The sequence below is a fragment of the Malania oleifera genome, chromosome 5 (genome assembly GCF_029873635.1).
Source record: "Malania oleifera isolate guangnan ecotype guangnan chromosome 5, ASM2987363v1, whole genome shotgun sequence".
Lineage (NCBI taxonomy): Eukaryota > Viridiplantae > Streptophyta > Magnoliopsida > Santalales > Ximeniaceae > Malania > Malania oleifera.
In genome coordinates this window covers 103,842,063-103,862,539 of record NC_080421.1, presented here as the reverse complement: position 1 = coordinate 103,862,539, position 20,477 = coordinate 103,842,063, and the positions used below count along the sequence as shown (strand labels likewise).

At 39.4% G+C, this 20,477-nt stretch overlaps 1 protein-coding gene across 1 annotated transcript; it reads right to left on the bottom strand.

Annotated features, from left to right (window-relative positions):
• Nucleotides 1–9,548: 9,548 nt before the first annotated feature.
• LOC131155259 (subtilisin-like protease SBT1.5) lies at nucleotides 9,549–12,745 on the bottom strand. Its single transcript, XM_058108265.1, has one exon. It carries the CDS (start codon nucleotides 12,198–12,200, stop codon nucleotides 9,870–9,872), a length of 2,331 nt encoding a protein of 776 aa, XP_057964248.1. The 5' UTR covers nucleotides 12,201–12,745; the 3' UTR covers nucleotides 9,549–9,869.
• Nucleotides 12,746–20,477: the final 7,732 nt, after the last annotated feature.

Below are 20,477 nucleotides of genomic sequence, written 5' to 3'. Positions count from 1 at the left end.
CCAACGGACAGACAGCAGCCAGGACATCTAACCATGAACACCAGCTAGTAGTCATCCTGTGTTTGTTTTCAGTACTCCAAGTTATACAGATGATTTATGTATGATATGATTGTTGAACAGATGTGAAAAATATATGTGTACCCAGAACGATATGATTATGTTTATAGAATTATTGAAATTACGGTTACGAAAAACCCCAAATGATTAAATATTATTGCCACACAGCGTAGTTTTTGTAGTTAGTTTATTTTCCCTTACTGAGAAGTGTCTCACCCCAACTTAATTAATTTTCAGGGAGCTCCTGAGAGACTGGGGGTTAGGGCCGCCGTTGAGCTAGTGAGTGAGATTACCCTGTGAGAAGGGTAAGTTTTGTAATAGTGTCGAGTTTTTTGTGTTTGACCCTAGAAATTTTGGAGTTTTGTTGAGGATGGTATAGAATGGCTTGGTATTATGTTTTCTGATTGATGTTTGGATTTATGTTTACTGCTGTTAGGATTTTCCGCTGTGTTTGACAGGTGTCCCCGCCTACCCACGGGTTAGGGGTTGATCTTTTGATTGATTATGTTATATTTACATTAAGGAAAGTGAGGGGACGTTACATTGGTATCAGCAGCCTAGGATACTAGGTTCTATAGACTCTAGAGTGCCAGTAGATTTATACAGAGTATAGGATAAGGGAACTTGAGGTTGGGTTTGTAGTCTAAATGCAGGACTTCCGTATAGTTGGTTTGTGTGATTTCCTGGGGTGACGATTTCAGGAATATTGTAACTATCGTCGGGCTCGGGGGGTATCTAGGTTGCCAGGATTGAACCTTGAAAATACGATCAAGAGTGACGAGTTAATTAGCGAAAATATACCATATGGCTCGGAGTGATATGTATAGAGAATGAGGTTTGAGTTAAGTTATTTCTTCTTTCAGGATGGACCACGGTGGAAATGTGGAAATAGAGCCCACGCCAGTGGAAGGTGGAGTGAGGGCGCGGACCCTCAGGCGAGCTGCGGGTAGTGATTAAGGTGCAAGTCTTACGCAGCAGCAAGCAAGTAAGTTATGGCAGAAATTGCCAGGAGTTTGATGGAGAACAGGGTGGTCAGTCTGTAGGCCCCGGTTGTATGATGAGAAAGTTCATAAAGATGACTCCTCCAGCTTTTAGAGGACCGGACCTGCAGGTGCTTGAGGAATGAGAATTGAGAATTGGGGTGCAGAGATGCGAGAAAATATTTGCAGTGTACTGGCATGTTCAGAGGAGCAGAGGAAGAAGCAGAAGGTGCTTGTTTGCCACCTAACAGAATGACTGGAGACGGCCGAGAGGTGGTGGTCAGCGATGAGAATTGAGATTATTAGAGCAGCAGAGGACTATTACTGTAGAGATGACTGGGAGGCGTTTGAGAGATATTCTTCAACAGGTATTTTCCAGCCACTTCCAGGGATGGCTAAATTAGGAAGTTCCCTAAATTCTGAAGCAAGGGACGGGGACAGCTGTCAATAACAGCAGTACGCGGCGAGGGTTCATGAAGCTATCTCGCTTCGCCCCGTACATTATTCCAGATGAGAAGAGAAGGCACGACAGTTTGAAAGAGGCTTGAGGAGGAAAGAAATTTACAAGCAGAGGTATCGATATTGAAGTTGCAGGACTTCACCCCCCCCGAGTTGGCTCGACCGAGCCACTATAGCAGAGATTGGTGAGCGATTGGAGGATGAGGAGCAAGAGGAGAAGAGAGGATCCATACTTCTTTTTCCAGCCGGAGCCGACCGGGCGCATGGAAGAAGGGGCTATTATAGGACCGGAGAAGACAGAGGACAGGAATTGCGCGTTCCAGGGTTGCAAAGCCCACTCCCGCTTGCCCATCTTGCGGGAAAAGACACCTGGGCGCGTGTCGTGCTGGGCGAGGGGTCTGTACAGGTGCGGGGAGTCAGGACATATGATGAGGGAGGTCAGACACAGCTTGGTATTGTTCCTAGACCTGCACGAGGAGGTTACAGGCACCACGAGGAGGCCAGTAGTGGGGAATACGGCCCCAGCCAGAGTTTGTGCTTTTGACATCGGGCATGCTGAGGCTTGCAGGAGATGTGGTGAAAGGTACTGTTTCAATACTGTTTTTAAAGCTACTGTTTTGGTTGATTCTGGGGCGCCGCATTCATTTATCGCCTGGGATTATGTTAAAATTGTGTGGGTTTGAGCTCGCAATAAAATTAGTTTGTCGTTTGCTACGCCAACTGGGACCGTAGGGGTATGTTGGAAGGTACTCAGGGATTGTCCAGTGGATATTCTAGGGAGGGTATTTGTAGCTAAAATGGTGATTTTAGACATGCATGGGTTGCAGGTATCTGGGCATGATGGCTAGCGGCCCCTATGCTAGCATTGATTGCCATCAGAGAGTGGTAGTGTTTTAGACCTCCAGAGGGACAGGAGTGACAGATTTGTGGGATCACGCTCATGTGCGCACCCCACCTTAGTTATGATCTGCTATTCAGGTGGTAAGATGACTATCAGAAGGTTGTCAGGGATATTTAGCATATGTGAAGGCCTGATGTGGTATAAGAAAGGGAAATGAGAGGGTGGAGGGATAGATCCAGTGGTGAGAGATGTTCCTGATGTATTTCCAGAGGAGTTGCAGGGACTACTCATGATCGTGGGTTAGAGTTCGTTATTGATCTGATGGGGACAGCAACGATTCGAAGGCGCCGTATAGAATGGCACGGCAGAGTTGAAAGAATGAAAGAGCGTTGAAGGAGCTTGTTATGATAGGGGTTCATTCGGCCCAGTTGTGTCACCGGGGAGCACCAGTTTTGTTTGTGAGAAGAAAGGATGGCTCGATGTGAGATTATGCATCGAATATCGAGAAATCAATAACGTAACTATCAAGAATAAATACCCGCTCCCGCTATTGATGAGTTGATTTGACCAGTACAAGGGACACAGATCTTTTCGAGATTTAGAGTTACGCTCGGGTATCATCAGGTGAAAGTCAGGGTCGAAGAGCGGTTCTGAAGAGGGCATTAGAACACGGTATATGGTCACATGAATTTCTAGTATGCGTTGGGTTGACGAATGCTCCTGCGAGTTTGTTATGGATTATGAAAGGATTTGTTACCAGTAATTGGATCGGTTGTGGGGTAGTCTTTATTGAGGATATATGGTATTCGAAGAGTCCAGAGGAGCATGAGAGCATCTGAGTATATGTTGCAGTATTGCGAGAGAAGAAGTTATATGCGAAGCTCAAGAAGTGTGATGTTTTGGCTGGGGAATGGAACAGGTACCTTCCTTAGACACGTTATATCCAAGGGGCGTATTTCTGTTGATCCGACGAAAAGTTGAGGCGGTAGTTGATTGGGTACAACCAAAGAACGTGCATGAGCTCAGGGTTTCCTGGATTGGCTGGGTACTACCGCAGGTTTGTTGAGGGCTTTTCTCGATTGTCAGGCCCGTTGAATAGATTGACCAGGAAAGGAGCAAAGTTTGAGTGGTCTGATGAATGTGAACAGAGCTTTCCAGGAGTTGAAGCAGCGACTCATCACTGCGCCTGTGTGACGATTCCTTTAGGAGAAGAGGGGTTCGTAATTTACATGTGATGCGTTCCCATAAGGGGCTCGGATGCGTGTTGATGCAGCAGGGGAGAGTGATAGCCTATGCCTCACGATAGTTGAAAGAATATGAAAAGAACTACCCTACCCACGATCTGGAGGTTGGCGGGCGGTTGTTTACGCGCTGAAGATTTGGAGGCACTATCTATATGGGGGTAGGTGTGAGATATTTACTGACCATAAGAGTTTAAAGTATTTCTTCACGCAGAAGGAGTTGAATATGAGGCAGAGGAGATGGTTGGAGCTAATAAAGGATTACGACTGCACTATTAGCTACCACCCGGGAAAGGCTAATGTGGTTGCTGATGCCTTTGAGTCGGAAATCAGTGGAATCACTGTATCTGCAGTGGGGATTCAGCATCCGATTCAGATGGATCTGGAGAGGCTCGGTGTGGAGCTGGTAGAGGGTGATCACCAGGCGTTCATTGCTGACTTGGTTTTGCAGCCAACTCTACAGGAGAGGATTAAAGCAGCTCATAGGAATGATGCAGAACTAGTAGAGCTTATGGGAAAGGTACAGGATGGTCAGGAATCAGAGTTCAGCATTTCAGATGATGGAGCCCTGAGGTTCCATACCAGGTTATGTGTTCCTGCCGATCCTGAGATCAAGAAAGTCATTCTGGAGGAAGCACATCGATCCCTATATACTGTACATCCGGGTAGCACTAAAATGTACAGGGATCTCCGAGAGTCCTTCTGGTGGAGCAACATGAAGAAGGAGATAGCTCAGTTTGTGGGTCAGTGTTTGACGTGCTAGCAAGTGAAGGCTGAGCATCAGAGACAGGCGGGATCGTTGCAGCCACTCCACATTCCTGAGTGGAAGTGGGAGCATATAGTGATGGATTTCGTCTCAGGATTACCGCCAGCATTGCATGGACAGGACGCTATTTGGGTAGTGGTGGATCGATTGACGAAGACTGCCCACTTTTTGCCGATTAGAGTTAGCTACTCCATGGACAGATTGGCTGAGTTATACATCCAGGAGATAGTTAGACTCCACGGCGTTCCAGTGTCCATAGTTTCAGATAGAGACCCACGGTTTACATCTCGTTTTTGGAAGAGTCTGCAAGGGGCCATGGGTTCTCAGTTGTCGTTCAGCACAGCTTTTCATCCTCAGACAGATGGACAGACAGAGAGGACGATACAGGTTTTGGAGGATATGCTACGAGCATGTGTGCTGGATTTTGGAGGTCGTTGGATGCAGTATTTGCCATTAGTTGAGTTTGCGTATAACAACAGCTACCAGGCTAGCATTGGGATGGCACCATATGAGGCACTGTATGGCAGGAGGTGTCGATCCCCATTGTAGTGGGATGAGGTTGGTGAGAGACAGGTATTGGGGCCAGAGCTGATACAGCAGACTCAAGATAAAGTCAGACTCATCAGAGACAGGATCAGGACAGCGCAGTGCCGGCAGAAGAGTTATGCTGATACTCATCGGCGAGAATTGGAGTTTGACACAGGAGATCACGTGTTCCTAAAGGTGGCACCGCTAAAGGGTGTTATGAGGTTCGGGAGGAAAGGTAAGCTGAGCCCTAGGTATATTGGACCATTCGAGATTCTTGAGAGAGTGGGTCCAGTTGCCTATCGTTTGGCATTACCACCGGTCCTATCTAGGATCCATGACGTATTCCACGTTTCTATGCTGAGGAAATACATCTCAAACCCCTCCCATGTGATTAGATATGAAGCACTGGAGTTGGGTGACACTTTAGCTTATGAGGAAGTGCTAGTGCAGATTCTTGACGGGAAGGAACAGGAACTACGCACGAAGAAGATTCCATTGGTAAAAGTTCTGTGGCGCAACCATGCCATTAAGGAGGCTTCTTGGGAATTAGAGAATCAAATGCACCAGAGATATCCGCACTTATTCAGTGGAGTGTAGAGCTGAGCCAGTCAAGTGAATGGAATAGTATTGTAGTTTTTATTTGTATAGTGTAACGTGAGATAGATAGAGTTTTTAGTTTTGAAAGTGAATGGTTTTGAGAGAATTTTGAATAGTTGTAATCTCCCAGAGCCCTCGTTGTAACCATGGTATTCCTCCGCCATAAGTGAGGGTAATTAATAAAAATAAGAAGTGTTTTCGCTAAGAAAGGGAAATAGGGGAATGGCAAATTTCGAGGACGAAATTTTTATAAGGTGGGGAGAATGTAAAAACCCCAAAAAGAGATATAAAATATTAGTGGATTGATTTCAAAAAAAAAATAAAAATAAAAATAAATAATTAAAAATAATAATAATTATTAATTAATTAATTAATTAAACGAATTTAAAAAAAATAAAAAAAATAATTAATTAATTAATCGAATTTAAAAGAAAAAGAAAAAGAAAAAAAAATTAATTAATTAAAATTAATTTTTATTTTTTTTAATAAAATATATTATTATTATTATTAATTAAATATATTTATTATTATTATTATTATTATTATTATTATTATTATTATTATTATTATTATTATTATATACCTTCCTAAAGGATCTGAATCCTTCAGGAAGGATGTTTTAAATTGAAAGGCCGCCCCCCCCCAGATATCTTCTTCTTCTTCTTCTCTATTTATTTATTTATTTATTTTACCTGCAACCTGCAATCCCCCTCTCTCTCTCTCCTCACGTTCTCTCTCCCTCTCTCCTTGATTTCGTGACGGATTTTCGCCTAATCGAAAATCTGAAGATACCACTGGACTCCATTCGCTGCTGCCGTTATTTCTACCGAAGCGGATCGGTGATAGGAGCGGCGTAAGCGTATTCCCTAGGGTAAGCCATTTTCCCATTTTTCTTTAATTTCTTGCAAAATATAAGTCCAATTGACAAACGGACGCCACCACGAGAATCTAGGGATGATTCTCTACAAGTCTAGTGGGACGGAATTCTCGTGGGGGTGTCGGGCCAAAATCCCAAATTTGGGGTGCGGCGATTATTAAGGGGCTTATTTTTAATTAATTAGCATTAATTTAAAAATGCTAAAATATTAAGCATCTGAGACTGAAGTAAGATTTCTGAAATTTAGGACTCGGGTGAGAGCCGCGGGTATAATTTTGGGACCCGCAGGCAAAATTTGGAAAATTAAGTAGGGATATTAAATAATAGTTTAAATATTAATTTGAGGTATTTGGAGCCTAAGGAAGGCTAGATGAGTATTATTTTGGAGAAATAGATTAATTAATCAGGAAAAAATGTAAATTGCAGGAATTGAATTTCGGGCGCCAAGGGCGTGAAATTTTGGGTCCTAAGGAATTTCTTAATAGTCAGGTAAGGGAATAAACTAAAGCAGTAATTTTTCATACAAATTATTATTGATTATGAGTAAATTTATTTTCAGAAAAGCATATGTTATATTGTGTATTACGCATGAAATGTATGATTGGGAAAATACTGCTATGATGATTAAAATGTATATATATGTATGAGATGCAAGTAATTCACGATTTTAGAATATGAAGTATGACTTTTAACAGCATATGTGTGACATGAATATTATTTTGTGTGAAATGTATTATGATGTGAAAGATTTTACGAACAAAGCATGATTTCAGGTACTATGAAAATATGAGTTATATTGTGATGGTTTTGACGATTATGTGATAAATGTTGTATTTTCAGTATATATATACCTGAAACGATTTTGGCGCGAGGCCATATATTTATGTTATCGGCACGAGACCGTATCTATATTTTTGGCGCGAGGCCATATTTACTATGTTTTTGGCGCGAGGCCATATTTACTATGATTTTGGCGCGAGGCCATATGTATGATTTTGGCGCGAGGCCGTATTTATGTTTTCGGCACGAGGCCGTAATGATGTTACGTATGATCATGTATTATATGTTTTCACAACCAAGATGTTAATTTAGTTCAGACCAGGAGCTCGGTACCGTAGCTATGGGTTCATTTTGGCACGAGGCCTTATTAGTGCTACCGTCCCACGAGGGGATGGGAGATGGATAGTCGATGTGGCTTTCAGTAGAGTGTGGATGTCCACCTGGTAGTTCGGACCAGGGTGTGGCGGGCTCATCGTACTTACAGACATATTTGATTCGGCAGTGGTCGGCCAGCCATTGTCGGGTCCCACCTTCGGGCTGCACAACCCGTCATGGGGGGTAATACATGACACCAGCTAGCTAGTCATCCTGAGTTTGTTTTCAGTACTACAGTTATAACAGATGATTTTATGTATGATATGATTTGTTAACAAATGTGAAAATATATGTTTACCCAGTACGATATGATTATGTTTATAGAATTATGAAATGTACTGTATATGTACAAATGCATTAAATATTCATGTTGCCACACAACTGTATTTAGTTTATTTTCCTTTACTGAGAAGTGTCTCACCCCCAAACTTAATTAATTTTTCAGGAGCTCCTGAGAGACTGGCGGGTCAGGGCCACCGTTGAGCTAGTGAGATTACCCTGTGAGAAGGGTAAGATTTTGTAATAGTGTCAGAGTTATTTTGTGTTTGACCCTAGAAATATTTGGATGTTTGTGAGGATGTATAGAATGCTCTGGTATTATGTTTTATGATTGGATGTTTGACCATTTTTATTTATTATGTGATATTTTACGTTAAGAAATTGAGGGACGTTACATCTACGGCTCCAAAATTGTGAACCGAGGTACCAAAACCTAAACAACGAAAAACAATACTTCCTTACAATACTATTCTCTACATATCTACCGAAATGAAAACGAAATTGAACCCTTATCTCGATTTTTTGTCAAAACCCAAAAATCCTAAAAATGAAATTTGATTCGCTATCCTTGAAGAGATTCTCCTCCTGATCCACGTAGCAACGTCGAATTGTTGATTCCAGCAACAGACGACCCGAAATCCTTGAGAGAGAGAGAGAGAGAGTGTGTGTGTGTGTGTGTGTTCGAGTTCTAAAGAGAGAGAGAGAGGGAGAGAGAGAGAGAGAGGTTTTTGGTTTCTTCTTCATTAAGCAAGTGATTTAGATATTTATAACTTGGTTGACCCGGCCAGACTTGTCGACGGGCCGCAGAAGGAAGTTCGTTGACTTCAAGGTGGACTCGTCAACGAGCCTGAGATTTCAGAATTTCCCAAAATCTCTCAATATCTCCTCATCAACAAACCATTGAAACTCATCGTTGAGTTGTACAAGAGACTTTCTCGACGAGAAAAAAAGCTTCGTTGACGAGCCATACTGATTTTTACTATTTTTAAAATTTCTTTTTTTTATCATTTATTTAATACACCTATCTTGAGTCGGGTTCTTACAATTTGAAAATTTCATGTTAATTCCCTATAACGTATACAAAGTTATTGCATACATAGGCAATGATACTATAGCAATATAAGCTCAAAACAACATATAAAGGTCCAATTATTACAATGCATTTATAATTTAAAATTAAATTCAAATATTAAGAACTTTGTACATCGCAATTTTAAAAACCATTCCAAGTTAACTTTGATTGTCAATATTGCTTGTATGTATAACCTTGTATCGTTTTGTCTACTATTATATTTCCTCTCTTTACCATTCAGAAAAAAAAAATCCAAAATAACACATGGCAATCTTCCACACTTGAATTATACTTTAAAAATTAAATGCAATTTAAAATCTGAAAAACATTATAAAAAGAAAAAAAAAATGAAAAAAATCTACTTTTCATATTTGGTTATTAAGAAAAGTGAATATATATATATATATATATATATATATATATAAATATACCAACTGAATGAACAAAAATTAATTTTACATATCTTTAGCAAATAGTTTTAAAATTTTAATTATATTGAAATAAAAGCTCATTTTTAACAATATTTTTGTAAAAATAAAATAAAATTTTATTTTTTAAAAGGTAAAGTAAGAGAGCTGGGACAGATGAGAAACAACCAATTTACAAGAAAAAAAAAAAAAGAAAACCTAGAAGTCCTTGGTCATAAACTTAGGTAGTAAGAAGGTTCACTAGACCATTTTAAACAAAGGTGAAGTATAGAGCAGAAAATAAGATGGTCATCAACTCAATACCATGATCAAATTAATACATCCACACAACACTATCGCGAAGATAGTAATTCTTACATTTTATAAAAAAAATAAAATAATTTTTTTTTGCTTACGCTATCATCTTTGACTTTTATGAAACAAAATGTGAAATAAATTAATTGAAAAATCATTGCTATAGGTATTATTATTATAATTATAATATTAGCAGCGAGACTGATTAATTATGTGCCTATTTATAATTGATAATAATAATAATAATAATAATAATAAATATATATTATTACTTATACGTTAATTTCATGCAAATTTAGAAAAAGTCATTTGCCTTCCACGCCACCACAACGGGCGAAGTGACCCGGTGCTTCCCATCCGTCCACGTCAGCGAGGTTGACTCGGTATATGCATTGCCAGTTGGAACGTCCACGTTCTTAGCCAAAACCCGAACCTCGTATGTCAGTTTCTCACCCTTCGTCTTGAAAACCAACGTCTTCGGACGGACGGTCACGATTGCATTCTTCGTATTGGAGAATGCCACTCTGTACGTCGAAGGGCCGTCGCTGACGTACGTCGCTGTCCTCGTAACCACTTGTTCCAATTTGGACCTCCTCGACACGTTGAAGACGACGGAGATTGTCGCGTAGTTCAGCTCCGAAGGACTTCTAAACGCGCGGACGCAGTTCACCGACCTCCGAGCGATGGCTCTCAATTTCTCCGCGCTTAACCCGGAGGCGCAGAGGAAGTTCAAGTAATCGTCGACTGTGATATCGTAGACCAGCCCCGGATCGACTGCCTTCTCAGGATCCACGTGTCCGGCTCCCATGTCCCACACGGTGGCCGGAGTGTACGCCGTCTCGTCCAGCACGGGTTTCTGGTCGTTGGAACGAGTATAGGCCGTCGTGATTAAAGCCGACCGAATCATTGCCGGCGACCAGTCCTGGTGGGCCCCTTTAAGGAGCGCGGCCAAACCGGACACGTGCGGGCACGACATGGAAGTCCCGGAGATAATGTTGAAGTCGGAACGCCTCTGGTTGGGGACACCTTCCGTCAGCGACACGCCCTCGGGCCAGGCCGCAAGGATGTTGACACCTGGCGCGATCAAATCGGGTTTCATGACGAATAGAGACTCCGGCGGGCCTCTCGACGAGAAGGACGCAACGATAGGTGCCGGTTTAACTCCGACCTGGGTCCCACGGAAAACAATGGTGGCCCTGGGGTTTCTAAAAGCCGAGATGTAAGTTTTGAGCTTATCGGCGGCCGACTCGCTAATGTCTAAACCCGGGAGGATATGGGGGTCGGCGACGATGCCTTCTCCGAGCGGCGCGACGTTGGCAACCACAACTCCTATCCCTCCGGCATCCATTACGGTCTTTCCCTTGCCGACACGTGAGCCGCCACCTCTGTCGCACACCACGATCTTGCCACGTACCTGCGCTGGATCCAACGACCCGGGCGCGCAAGTTGATGTCCCGTAATTACCATTAGCAATGTAGACCAGGGGGAAATAAGTCTTTGAGGGCAGTGGCTTCCCGACGTAGAGAGAAGCGCCGGTGAGGACTTCACCGTTCTCTAATATCAAATCCGCCGGGAATGTCCGATCAATGGTGCTCGCTCCGACAGTGGTGATCCACGGGGCTGCGTTGCTCAGACTTGACGGGGTGGGACCTTCGTTGCCGGCGGAGGCGGAAACGAACACGCCCTTTTCCATGGCACCGAAAGCACCTAAAGCAATTGGGTCTGTGGAATAAGGCATGGCGCCGCCGCCGATTGAAAGAGAGATAACGTCGACGCCGTCTTCGACGGCTTTATCGAAAGCAGCGAGTAAGTCGGAGTTCAAGCACCCTCTCGACCAACACACCTTGTAAACTGCAATTCTCGCTTTCGGAGCAACCCCCGAGGCGACGCCCTGAGCATAGCCGAGGAAGGAAGCATTCACCACCTGTCGCCCGGCGGCGGTGGACGCGGTGTGGGTTCCGTGTCCCTCGGTGTCTCGCGCTGACTTGACATCCTTCGTGGCATTGGGGCCGGCGGCATCTAACCCGGCGGTGAAGTACCTCGCCCCGATGAGCTTTTTGTTGCAGAGCTCTGTGGTGAAGTCGACTCCTCCGACGCACTCCCCTTTCCAGCGTGCAGGCACGGGCCCCAAGCCTTCGTCCTTAAAACTGAGCCGTTCGGGCCCAATGCCGGTGTCCAAAACTCCGATGATAACGTTGGAACCGCCATCGGACTCGGCTAGAAGTCTGGCGGGTTTCCCGGCGACTGTCAGGCCAAGAAACTCCGACGTACGTGTTGTTTGTAACTGCCGAAACTCGTCTGGGAAAACACCGAGGACTTCCGAACGCGCCGTCAGTTCATCCACCTGCTGTGGGGTCAGCCTCGCCGCGAATCCGTAGAAGACTGTTTTGTAAACGTGGACGAAGTCACCGCCGAAGGCAGTGGCTTCCTCCTCGGAGCCTAGAGGGTTGCGGGTGAGGCTTCGCAGGGTGGAGGCGTACCAGTTCTCGACATTAGCAAAGGCGCTGGGCTTCAAGTCGTTTTGGACTCGGACGATGAAGGTCTTGACTCCGTCGGCGGAGGAATGAACGCCGGAAGTGGAGAAACAGAGACCGGAAATCAAGGCCAGAGCCCAAAACAGACCCATTGGAAAAGGAGTGGGAGAGGGGAGAGAGGACGGTTACTCAGGCGGGCATGGAAGTAGGGAAATAACGGTGTAAGAAATATAAAATTAGGGAGAAGGAGACAAGTGGTCGGCGATGGATGAACTGGTTGCGAGTACTGTACGTATATATAAAGTTTCGGATGAGGCAAAAAGCGGTAAGACTGAATGGCGGGGAGGTGTGAGCAGATCGCCATTCACGAAAAAATGAACAGTCAAGGCAATAATCCAGCGAAAATCAAGGAAGGAAAGAAGCCAGTTATGGTAGTATACAACTTGCTCCTAATAATGGCATACCCATTGACGAGAGCTTTCAATTTTATGCGATGAAAAAAGTTGGAACCAAGAAGATATTGGCAATTAATTAGGGAAGCCGAAAAATGGCACTGTTAATATGTTTTAGGTGGTTCTATCAATAATTTTGTTGAACATATTCTTCATACCTGACAAAAAAGGAAAGGTTATTGGTGATGAAGATATTTTGCAGATGTGCCTTTTTAATCAATTTTATTTTTTATTTTTTATTTTATTTTTTGTCTTCTTGTTGCATGAAATTTACAAAAGAATATTTGTAGGGGAATAGCATTTTGGAAATACTGGCAGAAAGAAAAAAAAAAATACACCTTCAACTTACCTATTTAAGATCATCAATTTGAAATTGCCTGAAATTAACATGAAAAAATATAAAAGAGTTATAATTATATATTTGTATGTCCGACAATTTAAAAAAATTTATCTTTCCAAATGTAATACATTTAGGAGTATGAATTTGAGTTTTAAATTTGAATTTGAATGAATTGAATAAAATTTAATACAATTGTATATTACTTTTTGTCTATATCCACCCAAATTCAAATTCAATTTTTTTTTTAAAATTAAAAATAAAAAAATTTTAATTTAAAAATTTGAATGATATTGTGAAATTTGTGCTTTATCAAATAATTTGGTTAAAAATTTATATTTGTGATTGAAAAGCTATATCTTTCTTTCTTGTTTCTTGAAAGTCTAAAAGCATCGCTCGTCTTATTCTCGAGAAAGCTGTAATTCATAGCCAAAAGGCATGCACTAATTGTCATTTATAAACTAAGAAAGTTGTAGAAAATTCAAGAAAAGTAGATAAGTAATCTACAATTTTTTTGTAGATGTTGGAATTGGTATATTTTCAAGAGGGGGGGTGAATTAGGTATTTAAAATTTTTCTCTTAAATTTAATTTAACTAGCAGCAGTAATGCACAACTTTGGGTCTTTCCAAGAAAAATACCAATTGCGTAGATAAATATAATATGCGGAAATTAAATCATGCGCAACATTCACAATCTATTGAATATAACATACATGCGTGGGAATATAAAGTGTAGGAAATTAAAAAGTAGGCACATCATATGTTATTGGGCTTCGGCCAATACTGCCTACATTCCCGCCTTAAGCTCACAAATAAGAGGATTCCACTAAGTTACTCACTTGTAGGTGGAGTGACACCATTTATAACACTTTACTAGAATGATGCACCTATTTCTCCTAACCGAGTTTGAACTAGTCCGGTGCTCTCCTAACTAGGTCTGAGCAAGTTTGGGAATATTCACAGGGTTAGTCTCTCTCTTTCGACAACCCGTCGGGAACACAACAGATAATCAATAATTTTATGTACAAACAGATGTGCTTTTAAACTAAGCAGATGACGTTCAATAGTATGCTCAATACACTCACGTATGATATGAAATGAAGCTCAATGCGAGTATGATGACTTTCTCACTAAAATAATCCTTAAATAAAAATATATATAATGGATGCTCAAGGATTTAAACCCTAACAAAATATTTCTCAAATTATGTTTTTCCCAAATAAAGTGTAGGAGAATTTAGGGTTTTTGCTTACAAATGAACTTGCAAAAATAATATGTGTGAGTGTAAGCACAATTGCAATAAGACTTTCCTAGTGCGCTCAAGTCTTTCAAAGATAGCTAATATAAATTTTCTCCTAATAATATTTATCAATAGAATATATGGGATATCCAATAAGCTAACTCTCAAAAATAAGTTTTCCCAAACAAAGAACTAGTGAGAGTATAAGCTTTGGATGAAGAAAATAAATGCCCAAATATTAATCAAATGCTCTCTTCAAAATGATTTTAAAATAAAGAGTGTAAGAGAGTATAAGCAGTATACTTTGAAAAGATTGGAAGAATTTGAGCAATAAGAGGAGTATGAGTATAAAAATTTTAGAGAATTTTTTCTTAATGATTTTTTCTAATATCGTGCTAATTAAGTCAAATGAAGGGGTATATATAGATATTGCAAAAAATGTAATCGTTAGAGACTTATAGGGTATTTTTGAAAAATTTTGATTAGGTTTAATGAAAAATAACCCTGTTTAACTATGGTAAAGATCTCGCCAACCTGAGAAGTTCTGTCGACCATATTCAAGGTTTAGTCGATCATATTACTAAGTTCAGTCGATTGTGGCACTTTTGAACTACAAATATGGTCGATCGACTAAGGCAATTTTGAACCCCTTCGTGGGTTAGGTCGACCATGGCTTAGGTTCGGTTGACTGCTCATATGGTTTGGTCGACCCAAGCTAAAATGAACTAAAAAAATGGACAACCAAGTTGTTTGGGGGGGGGGGGGGGTCAATCACTTCATGGTTCAATTGACTAGGGACAATACGTTCAAAAACTAAACGATCGATCGTGCGAAGTCAACATGTTAACTTCCTAATGGTTCGGTCAACCAAGGCATTTATAATGCCAATGGTTTGGTTGATCATGGCTTAGTCAACACTCTGAATTTTTTAGCCAATAAGGTATTCAGTCGACCCAATAATTTTCCTAAAAATTTGTTAGTCCCTAAGGTCTGTCTATGGTCGTTCTAAGCTTGTCATTCACATTATGCATGCAAATGCATTATTACAGACCAAATTATAAACTAAATGCAATACAATAAAATTAAATGTCTTCTTCTTGATCTTTTGCTCTTCACTTCATAGGTACGCTAGGTGTATGTGCATTAAGATCCGTCTTGGATTCCATTTCTCTTAATCTTTATGTGTGTGCTGAAATATGAACCTGTTCACAAACTAAATGCCCACATAAGATACAGATGCTTTGTCAGCATCAAATGGATCAGACTCAAAAAGTTAACAATTTCCTCTTTTTTGATGATTATAAATGTATCAGAGCAAAATGGGAATAACCTGAAAAGGCTCCCCCTTTCAATATGCATAATTTAAATTTAAACAAGATGCACACACATATTAACAAAATAAGACAATTTAAAATATATGCATTCAATTTTATCATTATAGCACAAATGCATACATGCATGCAGTTCAGATATTTTTCCATTTAAGACAATATTTGTAACGACCTGAAAATTTGTACCAATTTTTTTTTATTTATAAAATATACTGCAAAATAAAATACTCCGATACCCCCGAAATGTTTGCTATAACATCTCAGGCCCCAGGTGGGCACTGAGGAAATTCCTGTTTACAAAGTAACATACCTAAGCAGCGGAAAACATAAAGTCATACATCTCTATTTACAATATCAAAATCCTGTATTTTTTCAAAATATACATACATAATTACTTATCATCCCAGCATCTATTACCCAAACTCCTGAATGCTATACAAAAATACAATCTCCTAATAACACTTACCCTATAGGCAAGATAGTGTAGACGACCTCTCTACCTGCGAGCCTGATCTGCTCGTCCAACTGAATTACCTGAAAAATGTTAAATCACTGGGATGAGACAACGATCAGTAAGAAGAGATATACTATTTGTTGACCACATTGGTCACACCCAATTTTGATTATGACTAATACTCTTGGTACTAATGGTTGTATTAAGAATTGCATGTAGGTTCACCTTGTGCGCGCTTTAGGACTGAAAGACATATCATGATGGCGTAAGGTGTTCATATTGAAGAATGAAGATATATGTGTTGTATTTTTTATTCATTTGATTATTTCTTCATTCTGGGATGTAATTTATTATGAACTGTGCACGTGTATGACTTGTAATAATTTGCATCATGCATGGTTGGTAGGTATGCTCAAAATGACTATAGTTGGACTTTAGGTACCTACACAGACCTTAGGGATCACCTTTCGGTCGATCGAAGGTCGACCAACACTGGATCTTTTTCGGTAGGATAAAAATACCTTAGGTCTCTAAACAAATGCACAAAAAGTCCCCATTATCATCTTCATATTGGGGGAATTACAATTGGCTAAAATTGAACTGAAAATTGGAAAGGTTGAGAGGGTTCGGGCAACCGAATCCATGCCGTGTAAAGCGGCTTGGGCGACCGAACAAGTCAACATTCGAGCGACCGAACCTCTTTTGAACGTATCTTCCTCGGGCACCCGAGTACTCTTCAGAACACTTTTTCAACTACTTGGGCGACCGTATGTCTACGTTCAAATAGAGGCTCGGGCGACTGAACTACTTGGTTTGGTTAACCGAGCTAAGCTTCGGGCACCCGAACCTCAGAATTTTGGCTACCAATTTTGTTTCGGCCAACTGGTCCTCAACTCAGGCACCCGAACCTCTTAAAATTGATTTTTTGACTGTATTTGTTCGGGCACCCGAACCTTGCGGGTTAAAATAATTTTTACTGATTTTTTAAATGGGGTAAACTGGGTTAATTTTCTTAATGGTCTTTTAGACAATTTTAATTATACCCATTGTGTCCCCAACAGTTAAAAAAATCCTCCTTGCCTATATATACTAGTTCATTTATCTTAATTAGCAAGGATTAGCAAACTTGATTAGGGCAAAAATTTTCTCAACTCTCAAAACCCTAAAAACCCTATATTTTCCAAATATTTCTTGCAAACACTCACATACTCATCATTCTCTTTCTTAAGCATTGTGAGTATCTCTATAAGGCTAGTGTACTTAAATCTCTCTAGCTTATACTCGCTCTTGATATATTGTTTAATTGATTTTACTTGAGAGTATAGCCTAAAGTTCTTTCACCAATTTCATTTGATAATCTAGTGTGGAAAAACTTTAAGGGTTTTGGTTCTTGCATTATTGTTGCAGGTTACCTAAACCTAGATTTTATGTGCAAAAATCCTTTACAAAAGCTAGTCTTTCAAACAACTCCATTATGCTTTATACATTGAAATATCCTATTGAATTTGTTTGATTTATCTTGCTTAGCATATTTGAAACCCTGATTTGATTTTGTGATATTCAAATAGTGTGTTTCAAATCTTGCTTAGATATACACTCTAGATCAGGACTGAAAATATATACATGAATGAGTGTTTAGCACACATTAGAGCACTGAGCATATTTACATATCATCCGTGCTTGCATTATTGACTGAGCTATATTGGTGCACACATCTACTTGTGTTGAAGCGCATTTACGTGTACAAAAAATTTATACACATTGGTTGTATTCTAGGCACAGGCTTGAAGAGGGAGACTAGCCTTGTCGAATAGTTCCGGATTGGCTTAGACTTGCTTAGGAAAGCTAGGTGCGCAATCCTGTTAAGGCGTGTCGGTTGAGGTCAGCCCCTTGAATTGACCTGGTTGTATAGGTGCCGCTTCACCCACTTAAGAGAGTATTTTAGTGGTAATTCTTGTGCTGGTGTGGCCAAGGCAGGGATGTAGGCACAGTTGGCCGAACCCCAATAACATATCGTGCGTGTTCTTTACATTTCCACAATTTATATTTACTGCACGTGTATGTGTGTTTGATGATTGCATAGACTAACCCTAGGCTAAATTACTTTGTTGTTAAAATCAGTAGACCTAGGCAATAAGTTTTTAAATACCCAATTCACCCCCCTCTTGGAGTTGCACCATAACTATCACTATTACTAATGTGTGGCAACTGAGCTTACATAAACAATTTACTGATAAATAACTGTATTGAGATACCATGTAAAGTGTAATACTGTGTAACTCACACCTTCGTGACTTAAAATAAACCTGTAATATCTGAGTTTACTATATAATCATACTGCTAGTATTTTAATATATCTACTGACATTCTGTATATATATAATTGTGAAAATACCCTAAAAATCTGTATGTCATGATTAAACCCCTCATGGTAGGGTTGTGTGGCCTGTAGGCATGACTTACACTAGTTGATTGATCAGGATAAGTCAAATGAACTCCGATAGTCAGATTGGCCACCTCAACCCTAACTAACGGGGAGCCTGTCCACAACAAAGACACGATTAACTGCTGAAAATTCACATACTATCTGGTATATATGGTTACACTCTGAATTAAAATAGCAAAAGTATCATGCTTTACTGATATCTGAACTGATTCATTAGGGTCTGATACTGTATAATACTATTTTCTATATATACATCTTACTGTTTCGTTAAGATTCCAAAATAACCATAACACCGTAAACTGTTATGAAAATAATGGAATATTTGATTGAAATAACTAAAATATCTAACTGAATAAACTGAGATATCCGTCTGAATAAACTAATTTTGACTGAATAAACTGAAATATCCAAGTGTTATGGTTTCGAAATCCTGAAAATCATGGTATTCTGCAAATACCGTAAAATATCTGTTTGTAAATTATCTGTCTTGTGAAATATCTGTCTGCAAAATATCTGTTTGTAAATATATTGAAATTCATAATTCAGTAAAATCTGGTAAAGCATATTCTTGTGCAAAAATAATGTAAATCATGATATTCTGAAAGACTATTATAAAATTTTGAACTGTTTTGATATTAACTCATGCCACACAACTAAATAAATAAAAACCTCTGTACTAAAATCTTTATTTTCTAATAATGAAGATAATTTATACTCTATAAAATTTATCCCGAAACACATATATTATAGATAAAATTTTTGAAATTCCTAGCATAACGTATTTCCTTTACCTGGCTAATTGAACTTGCCTACTGATTCTAACTCACGCCCACAACGTTTATAATTACAAAATCCTGAAATTATACACATATATTTTTCTTTCAATCAACTGAATATCCAGAATAATTTTCATACTCATATTTCTTAAATTATAAACTATTCATCATCTTACCTGGATTCTTAGGGACACCCACTAGGTTCCCTAACCTGCTTGCAGTAAAAACCCCAACACTCTAAATTCACTTCACATACATAAATCATCCCAAACACCAATATGACAACATCTAATACTAAATTTGGGTTTAGAAAAACTTACAAACCAAATAACCCTTAAATAACCTACTTACCTCGATTTTAAAATGGTTCCCAAACTTTTCAAATTGAAATTTTGCTTTGGTTAAGTTGTAGAGAATCTCCAAAAAATCATCGTGGTAGTTTCTGATCGTCGAATTGGGGAGAAACAGGGTCAGATTTCTAAAGAGAAGGCAGAGTAGTCAAAATTCTAGAGAGAGAAAGGAAAATGTAGCTGATTACTCACCAAAAATTGATTCTTCACATATTTATAAACGATGTGACACGTGGCTTCGTCGACGAGACACATAGCCTCGTCGACAAGGTGAAAAAGGTAGTTCGTCGATGAAGGTAAAGTACTCATCAACGAACCAATAAGTTTAAAATACACCCTCCCGGTATCTCCTCGTCGAAGAACATTGAGATTCATCGATGAACCCTATTTTGACCTCTTTAAATTTTTCCTTGTTCTCTATTATTTAATTATTATAGTTTCTGTATCTTTAAAATATTGGCCTTAAAAACTTTACCTTTTGGTCAAACATTTTGTTTATAAAAATTATCTCCCTTTTGGCATCAGCAAAAAAGGTTAACCTAAGTAAAAAAAAATTTGTCATTTTAAAAGAAACTTAACTTAAGAGAATTCCCCCTATAAAAACATTCCCCCTTTTTTAACATTTAAGCGCAGAAAAATTCTCCCTTTATTTGATATAAAATTTGAAAGTATAACTCCCCCTTTTTGATTTAACACTTTGAATATATAACTCCTCCTATTTTTTTTTTTTTTTAAATTTAAATATGGGCATAGAAATTTAGCTCGCAAGCAAGAAACAAAATATATTTAACATAAAACCATTTCTTGCAAAATAAAGTTATATATATATATATATATATATATATATATATATCCCCGTTATGATATTGTCAAGAAGTACTGGGGGTGTGCTTGTAAAATAAGAAATCATGTCAGCATCATTTTCCTCATTTATCATTTAAGTGCACATAAATTATGACCAGAAAAATCAAGTACACAGATCCTAAATAAATCAAACAATTTAAAGTAAGGATCATATGGCAAAGCAAATAACCGTGGCATAAC